Source organism: Parasteatoda tepidariorum, chromosome 1, assembly GCF_982258835.1.
Source record: "Parasteatoda tepidariorum strain Cologne lab strain chromosome 1, Ptep-v5.0, whole genome shotgun sequence".
In the NCBI taxonomy this organism is placed as follows: Eukaryota; Metazoa; Arthropoda; class Arachnida; order Araneae; family Theridiidae; genus Parasteatoda; species Parasteatoda tepidariorum.
Window position 1 is genome coordinate 132,084,479 of NC_141755.1, and position 10,041 is coordinate 132,094,519.

Sequence of the window (10,041 nt, forward strand, 5' to 3'; positions counted from 1 at the left end):
TCAAAATGGAAAATGATTTATAAAACTAAAGGTCAGTAGATGAAGTTGAATGCTTATAGCAGCAGAACTTAGGATTAGAACTCCAATTCTAAAGCAATGGAGGATCGTTTAGTATCCTAATTTTTACATATATTTCATGTTCTTTAAGTTTAAATGTAAGGGTAAGTTTAATTTTCCCAATGTATGCAGGATTACAATTAAACAATTTTATAATTATTCTTGCTAATAAAATATGAACACTACAATTTTTTTATCAACATATCAACGATATAAAAATTTTAAATTTAATTATGTGAGCTAATATTTTTATAGAGTAATTTAAAAAAAGTTATGAAAAAATCACTCAATAAATTTTTAATGCATATATATTTCAATCAAATAAGGCATAATTTTTAATCCGAACTTAAACTCTAAATAATCTAAATTTTGTGCCAAAAAGCTTGTTGTTTTTCAGATAAATAATTATTAGACTTGTTGGCAAAAAGATTAAGTTTCCTATATACTCCCATTCTGTAATTGGGTAAGGACACCCTAAGCCCATTGTTTAGTAAAAAAAAAAGGAAATATATTAAGTTTATGGAAAAAAAACAGATTTTTTTAATTCAAAAGATTTGAAATAGATAAAAAAGTAAGATGTCGAACTACAGAGTCTGTAACCTGAATAGATGTCTGTAACCAGAATAGATGTCTGTAACCTGGACGGGTGCCTGTCACAAAACCTGTGGCGGGTGCATTTTAAATTACCATAGAGAGTCGAAATAGTCTGAACAGCTATCTGAGAATAATTATAACTTTCAAGTATTTAAAAATGTATTCTTTCAAGTATTTTTTCTAAAAATAGAATGTATTCTGCTTAGTTTACAGAATTTCAAAGCACATTTCCGCCTGTTTTGAAACTTTTTCTTGAGTACGCTTTGAGCTAAGCAATTCCCTTTTGAAAACCATGTCCTCTACTACCACTGTTTAGAATATTTGCTGGAGTTGTCAACCACTCAATTTTTGCAGCACTCGAGTGTTGCCTACCTCTGATGACTGCCGCATTCTACCAAACTGATGACTACTTTCGCAACCAGTCATTTATGAATGGAAATGTTCTATTTTCTTCTCAGTCTGGGAAAGAAGGCTCAAAAGCATCAATATATTGGGTAGCATAACTATTTATCAATGTATGTGTTGGAAAATATCTTGAATAAAAGTTACTGTCTCATAAACATACACTTCAATTTTCTTTTAAGGGGTAGTTCTTAAAAGTTTTCTGTTTCAACATTCGTGTGATATGTTGATAGTTCTATCAATTAACTGTTTCGAATTAAAAAATAATAGGCAATAGATGAGTTACTTCATCTGCTTAAATCATTTGTTATTCGGGGAACCTCCTTCCCAATGCAACACCTGCAAAGTTTTACTCACTATACATCATATCTTAATTATCTGCCCATGTTTTAACCGTCATCGTCTAACCTTTTTTGGTAGTTCTATTTTAACTCTTCAGGATTTGTTAGGTGACTCTCATCATCCTAACATTTTTGCGTTTCTACGCGCAATTGGTCTTCTATACTGTATATAACTGTCTTATCCTATTCACAATTTTATCTGATTTTATTCATCTTTGAATACCTCTGTCACGTTGTATCTAGTTTTTAAATTCCGTGTGACTTTTAATGAAGAAAATTTGTAATATGCATTTACCTTATTTTAAAACCGTTCGTTTGGCACAGCATGTCCTTCTTTGGACTTTGTGCCATTAAACCCCACATTCAATCAATCAATCATCTGCTTAAATTGTTTTGAGAAGGGCTACACATGATTGATATTATGGTAAATATTAATAAAAGACTGTTGCCTGTCGGTGGATGATGGTTGGTAGGTAGATGTAGCGGTAGCCTGTCACAAACCTGGGCGGGTGCCTGTCACAAACCTGTGGCGGGTGCCTGTCACAAACCTGTGGCGGGTGCCTGTCGCACACCACTCAATTTTTGCAGCAATCGAGTGTTGCCTACCTCTCCCTTTGAGAAAATATCAATTATCAAAAGTGTTCCGAAAAATTAGTCAGCGAAAAAAATTAAGAAATTCTCGAAAGTTTTTTTAAAACTTGTTTCGATATTTTCGTAGCATATTTGTAGTTTTTTACTCAAATTAACGAAAAACCAAAGGAGACAAATTAGAAAAATAAAAGTACGCAGTGTTTTGCTTTTAATTTTACATTAGTTAGAATTAGATACCTTATTGGGTCAATATTCTGTTGAAGGAATAAATAATAATCAATGGAAATCCACTGTCAACAGCAATAGAGCTTTAAGCTAAACAAGCTTTCCTTTTTGCTTATAACGATTGGAACAAATGTCAGATGCCCGATAAATAAGAGAGCGTAAGGCAGCAATCTTTTGTTCAGGAGGTCAATGGTTACCGATTAACAGAAGTGAGAAATTCATTGCAATTACGAATAAGACTAAGTAAAGTAAGCATTTTTTTCTTGTTGAAACGTGAAACAAATGCTATTGAATTTATAATATTTAAAACATGATCCATGGCCATGAATACGAAACAATTATCTATAACAGGTGAATTAATTAATTATATAATTTCATAATAAGGCATATACAAGTTAATTGAAAAGATTGCCTATTCCAACTGAGCTCACAATCAGAAGCTAAAATTTATCATTAAAAGTGAAAGTGTATTGTTCTTAGTAAATGCGAGTAATCGTCAATTTAAACTTGGCTGAAGTGGAACTCTTTTTAGACTCTTTTCGATGCAATTAGAGAAACAATGGGAACGTTAGTGAATAATAAATTGTGCATCAAAAGTGACTAATGTGTTTTTATTTGGTTTGAACGTACAAAGCTAGTTAACATAATCATACGGGTTTTTGAGAGTAAATACATTTAAACTAGAAAGTCCGGATAAACTTGAAATGAAATACTTAGCTAATTTATAAGAGGTGGTGCCTATATTGGAAGCAATGGGTCTAAAAGGAACCTAAGCCATATGAACTTTAGGTGAAGCTTAAAACCTAGCACAGTGTGAATTATTATATGCAAGAGAAAATTCCAGATGTTTACGAATTATTACAGCAGTTTTCATGGCAGATATAATTTTCTTAAACTCTTTAAAGCTTAAATCTTTAGGCAATACTCTATATGGGCCGTCATAGATTAATTATTAGGATTTCTGTAGATATTCAACTTTGTCTAGAACTGCAATTTGTATCCTTTTTAGTAATAGTAATGTCCGAGGTAAACTAGCAATGCTACTAATTAATACTAGCAATGCTACCGAGTACTAATACTACAAATTACTTTTGAATACTAATGAATAATAACAATACTATCGAAATTTTAATTCAGAAAGAGGATTTTTTTAAGGTCGGGAATTTAAGTCAACAGTATTGACAATCAAATGTTTGATTCTTTTTTGTGGTTCTGACATCGCTAAATGCAAAAGCTCTTTAAATAGAAAAAATCAACTTTGGTATTAAGGGAGGGGGAGGAGTAGAATAAAGTTGTTATTTAAGAGCACTGAGTTCGTTATTATTTAAGGTAACAGAAGAAAGATTGACAACAGAATTTTGATTAAGAGGTGGTTAAGTATTAAGTTCAGGAAGATGATTAGATGTTAGGAACCTAGAGGATTACTTTACTTTGATTAGTTTGTGTAGAAAAATTAAATCCTTCACAAAGAACGTTAATCAATTGCGTCAAAATTGGAAGTAGAATTATTGCTATTTATATGCAAGTCATGTAATTTGCGCTCAACAGTGGCTTACTTTTTACGAAATTTCTTGAAAGTAAAAACTTAAAATGAAGTATTTTCTCAATTTTGTTGTGAGGGCAAAATATATTTTCAAGATATGAATTCAGAATCAAATTTAATGCCCCTACAATGAATAAAGAAACTAAAGTAGTATAAGAGTTTGTTTTTTGAGCCTTAAGTTGCAAAAACATTGTGATTTCTTACAAGTTTTGAAGTTAATACGGTTCGCAAACGGTTAATTAAAAATGCTGTTGTGCTGCATAAAGTTATTTTTCCTTTATGAACATAATATGTGTTTCTTATTTAAGAAAAAGAGAGAGAGAAATCCTAAGCAAGATTTGTAAAGATGTTATGAATTATAAGTTTATAGACCTAAATGAATATTATCGTTTAATACTATAAGATCAGTATTATCATTTTCAAAAGTGAAAAAGCTTTAATGGCAGAGAGTAGGGTACACGTACTACCCAAAAACCTAATAAATACCAAAAAGCCTTTTTGAAACAATAGTTTCGAATTAATATGCATGATTTAATGATAATTGTAATTTTTTTATGATTTAAATCGGGAATTACAGCCCTTAAATTTCCTTCGCTGATTTTTCCGAATCTTTTTGCTCGCTATTGAAATAGAGGAACCTAATATTTTTTAGCAATGTAAGAATTGCATGTGCAAAATTCTTCTGGCATTTCGTCAGTATTCAGAATGCAAAAAGTTTTGTTGTTACATAAATTAAAAGAAGTAGCATAAAATGAGATAAAAATTTATTTACATGTAATAAGTTTTTCACAAAAAGTGTGATTAGCGTAGAATACGCAAAGAAAAATTATCTATAGATAAAGGGAATTTCCCTCTTAAATTCATGCCAAGTTGTAGGTGCGATATAGCCACAACTGGCTCTTGCGCCAATAACTAAAAACTAATTAACTAACTTAAATTCATGGTAAAGAAAAGAAGGTATGTACCCTTATTAATAACCATGGCAAGCAAACTAAATACTATTTCGTAACACAGTTGCATTTAACTAAGAAATAGAACCGTTGAAGAAGTAAAGTTCGTCATCTCCTCAACAAGCCATACTACATGAGTCTGCATGGTTAACAAAATAAATAATGAGGGAATAAAAAATACTTCCAATCTCGCAAAGGATATACAGAGACTAGGATTGAGTCAGTTTTGGCTCCACCGGCTGATAATTTAATTACTTTAAAAAAGAGGCTCACGCATTAGCAAAAAAAAAAAAAAATATTCACAGACTAACTCAAAAGGTATCATGAATACAATGTGGACCCAAAAATTTTCCTAAATACAATCAAACTATGAAGAAAAATTCTGACCATTACATTGCAAAATTCCAAATATTTAAAATGTGAAATATAAATAAATGCCCATTACAACCTTTTGATGAACACAATACCTTAACCCTTTGGCTACTAACATTTGTCCCAACAAATGCTTCAAAATTACTAATGGGGTGAAAAGCACTTAGAAACTCATTGTATTATATCCCAATCGTAGAGTCAAATCAAGTATACGTGTTTCATGTGTCAAATATCCCCTGGATGGCGCTACCTAGATGGCGCTAAAGAGTTTCTTGCATGAAATAGCATTGTGATTTTGCGCTGGGACAGATATATCCCACTAGTATTCTTCATCGGGACAGATATATCCCACTCGTATTCTTCATTGGGATTGTTATGCTCATTCATATTTTATTCATATTTGTTCAACTGAACATAGAAAAAAGAACAAATATGAGTTGGCCAGCTTAGTTCCTAAGTTAAAACAAAAAGAAAACACTTCGGCACGGAAAAAATTAATAAGCAGACCCCTGTCAGTGTTATCTTTGGCGATGACTATATTTGACGTAAATGATGCTAGAAAAAATTGAAAAACAATTATGGATATGAGTTTTTTGTTACTGAATATTACCCCCGTGTATTAAATAGTGACTGGTGCAAGTTAAATCTGTCGGGGTCACAAATCCTCCAAGTTTCCTTAATAAATCATTACCTCTGGGGGTACTGATCCAGGAACTCTTTCGTCTTCTGGACCAGAATCAGAATTACAAGGATACGCAGTTGAACATTTGTAGTCGTAAACATAGATTTGGATTGGCTGTTCAACGACGTTCAAAATAAAGTAAAATTAATGAAATAAGTATTTGAGTTTGAAAAATACAGAATTTAGGGATATTTTTAAGGGAAATCTCAAATTACGATGTCTTTGCTAACCCCTAAAGTAGATTAGAAAACTGAAATATTTTATACATCAACTTTTTAAGAGAAAGCTGATACTTTTTGATTTGGGACAATATGCTTTATTTCTAGGGGTGTATTATGCACCATAACGTATGATTAGTATGGAAAAGACTATCTTCCATCACCTGAATAAATTTTGTATGCACTTAGGTTTTTAAATGAATTTACCGTATTGTTTGGCGCAGCATGTCCTCATCTGGACCTTGCGCCACTAAACCTTACATTCAATTCAATTCCATCACCTGAATTGACAGTTTTGTAATCCCATAGAAACCGACTGACCAAAAGGTGTAGTTCAATCTCACAGATCTCCATTCTAGTATAATATAGTGAAAATATATTCCAATAATCTATAGGAATCTAGTGGATATTCCAGCATGAAAATGATATGCATTAGACTGTTTTACATTTTTTAACTAACATGCATATCAGATAATATTATTTCAAATGAAACTTTAAAATTAATCTATATTATGTAAAACGCTAATACGTACGTATGTATGTATCAATAAAACCGATGATATTTCTTTTCTCGCGCTGGCAACAGTTTTCATTTTTAATTGATTGGATTCGGTGCGCAAGAGCACGTAGTGAGCATCATATGTCTATCTATCTCCGATTGTCACCGAGAAAAAAAACGGTTGGTTATGAGTACTGAAATAGTTCCTTTTCATTGGGAGAAATGAGAAGTGTTATGCTATTGCTATTTTATTTTGAATTGAGCGCTTTACTATTCCACGTTTTGTTATATTATTAGTTATGAGTTGAATGCAGTTTTAATATTTCATATTTATTTTAAGTTAAATTTCATGAATCTTAATAACCTACGTATGGTTTATAACAATCTCCGAAGAAGAGAGAGCCGCTCTAATGAAACTCCAGAAGAGCAATATCAACGAAGAACAATTAGAAATGCTACAGAACTAGCACGACGTTCTAATGAAACTCCAGAAGAGCAATATCAACGGAGAACAATTAGAAATGCTACAGAACTAGCACGACGTTCTAATGAAACTCCAGAAGAGCAATATCAATGGAGAACAATTAGAAATGCTACAGAACTAGCACGACGTTCTAATGAAACTCCAGAAGAGCAATATCAACGGAGAACAATTAGAAATGCTACAGAACTAGCACGACGTTCTAATGAAACTCCAGAAGAGCAATATCAATGGAGAACAATTAGAAATGCTACAGAACGAGCACGACGTTCTAATGAAACAACTGTTGAACAACATCAACGGAGATTGGCCAGGAATGCTGCCGATAGGCTTCGGCGCTCAAGAGAACGTAGTGAGCATCATATGGCTAATCGGGTGAATTCTCAAACTGAAGTCACTGTCTTGGAACACGATTGCGGTAGTATGACGGAGGTTTGCAATTTTTGTCACGCACTTTTTTGGCGGGGTGAACTAAACTCCAGTAAAAAATATACAAAATGCTGCCATGATGGGAAAGTCCGATTGCCGAATTTGGCTGATCCTCCTGAACTTTTAAAGGATTTACTATCCAATAATTCAGTTGAAGCTAGGAACTTTCAACAGCATATTCGGGAGTATAATGCATCAATGGGCGCTGAAGTAAAATTACCTCCTGGATACGGCCCATATTGTTTTCGTATTCATGGACAGATCTACCACAGAGTTTCCCCATTGTATTCAGATGAAAAGAAAAAACCTGGATATGGACAGTTGTATATATTTGATTCTTCTGAAGCAAGCAGAAAGCGTCTATCCAACAATCCATCTTGCCTTGCCTCCGTGAGGAAAAAATTGGATGAAATGCTACGTTTACTAAATCCGTATGCTGAATCATATTTGCAAATGCATAAATTAATGCAGGCTAATCCAGCAGTAAAGGTAAAAATGGTTTTTGCTGAAAATTCAGATTCGGATATGCGGCGTTATAATGCACCTGCCTCCAGAACTGAAGTCGCTACCATATTTGTTGGAGATGAAGGCGAACCACCAGCAAATAGAGATATATGCATTTATCCAGTTGGGAAGGGTTGCATAAATATTTCTCCTTTAAATAAATGCAATGACCCTATGGTTTATCCTCTACTTTTTCCAAGAGGAGAACAAACAGGGATGGTCAAATGAAATTGAACATGTTCAAGAGAGACGCTCGGCTAAAAGAAATAGAGTAACTCAACTACAGTTTTATGCTTATAGGCTTTCAGTTCATGGTGGTTTCAGTATTTTGCATAGCAGTGGCAAATTATTTCAACAATTTGGGGTAGATGCTTACGCTAAAACAGAAGGATCTCGACTTAACTACATCCGCTTAAATCAAAAAGATCTAAGAGTAAAATTTTACCAGGAACTTTTGGATGCTTTAACAACACAAGCCTTGAATAACAATTTACGCGTAGGAAAGCTTATCATATTGCCTTCTTCTTTTCAAGGAAGCCCAAGATTTATGCAACAAAATGATCAAGATGCTATGGCTATGGTCAGAAAATTTGAGCAACCGGACCTGTTTGTTACATTTACCTGTAATCCTGCCTGGCCTGAAATTTTAAATGCCATGAATGGTCGGGAAAAACCCGAGAATCGACCAGATATTATTGTACGAGTTTTCAAGATGAAGCTGTCAGAGCTTTTGGACGATCTCATAAAGAGAAATATATTTGGAATTGTTACTTCTTACATATATGTTATTGAATTCCAAAAGCGGGGCTTGCCTCATAGCCATATTTTACTGACATTAGACTCTTCCTCCAAAATTCGTTCAAAAGACGACATAGGTAAGAGCAGAATCACCTAATGTAAATATAAATCAACGTCTTTTTGAAATTGTTACAAGGGTCCATGGCCCCTGTGGTTATTTAAACCAAAATTCCCCATGTATGAGAGATGGTAAATGCTCGAAGCAATTTCCTAAAGATTTCAAAGAGTAGACAGAAGAAAATGGCTATCCAGTTTACAAAAGACGCTCCACTGAGCCAGTCAAAGTTGGCAAGCATCACATTGATAATCGTTGGATTGTTCCATATAATCCTTACCTTATCAAGTATAATGCACATATCAATGTTGAAGTTTGCGCATCTGTAAAAAGTGTAAAATATTTGTATAAATATGTTTATAAAGGGCACGATGCAGCTTCTATCGTGCTGAAAAATGATAGCAATATAAACCATGATGAAGTTTTAAATTTTTTAGATGGACGATATGTTAGCGCTCCAGAGGCAATGTGGCGTCTAAGTGAGTTTAGCATGTCTGATAAATCTCACACAGTAGTTCGACTAGCAGTTCATTTGCCTGACCAACAACCGATATACTTTATAGAGGGCCAAGAAAATGAAGCAGTTGAACGAGCTTCAATTAAAGAAACAACTTTAACTGCTTGATTTAAATTGAACCAAGTTGACGTTGAAACGCATGAATTTTACTATGCGGATATTCCTGAACATTATGTCTTCGATAAAGCTTCAAATAAATGGAAAAAAAGGCAACGAGGCGGGCAAAAAGTCATTGGAAGAATGCCTATAGTTGGTGTACAAGATTCTGAGAGATTTTACCTTCGCATGTTATTGTTAAGAGAGAAAGGTGCACTCTCCTTTAATAGTTTAAAAACTATCAATGGAAAATTCTGCCAAACGTCTCAAGAGGCGTGTAAAGAACTTGGGCTGCTTGATGGAGATCAGTACTGGCATGACACTCTTTTTGAAGCTGCAAGAATGCACACGCCAAACTACCTTAGAGTTTTGTTTGCCATGATTTGTGCCTTTGGCGAGGTTGAAAATATTCCCGATCTTTGGGTTGAACATAAAGAAGCTCTTTCTGAAGATTTCATAAATAAATATTCGGAGGAAACTGGGCCACTTTATGCACTAGCAGCATTAAATGAACTGCTTAAGTCTTACGGCTTAAACTTGCAAAAAGTTAAACTTCCTTCGGTCAATTTACCGACAAATCTCTTTCCAATATTCTTCGACACTGCTGAAGAACAGTCTAAAGCTAATGCAAATATTGAAAAGCTTAATTCTGAACAGCGATTGACGAAGTACGAAATGCTGTTTACG

General features: G+C 33.6%; 1 protein-coding gene across 1 annotated transcript; it reads left to right on the top strand.

Annotated features, from left to right (window-relative positions):
- The first annotated feature begins 8,459 nt into the window (after positions 1-8,459).
- On the top strand, positions 8,460-9,366 carry LOC147816978 (uncharacterized). Its single transcript, XM_087157600.1, has 2 exons — positions 8,460-8,763; positions 9,179-9,366. Exons 1-2 carry the CDS (start codon positions 8,460-8,462, stop codon positions 9,364-9,366), a joined length of 492 nt encoding a protein of 163 aa, XP_087013726.1.
- The last annotated feature ends 675 nt before the right edge of the window (positions 9,367-10,041 follow it).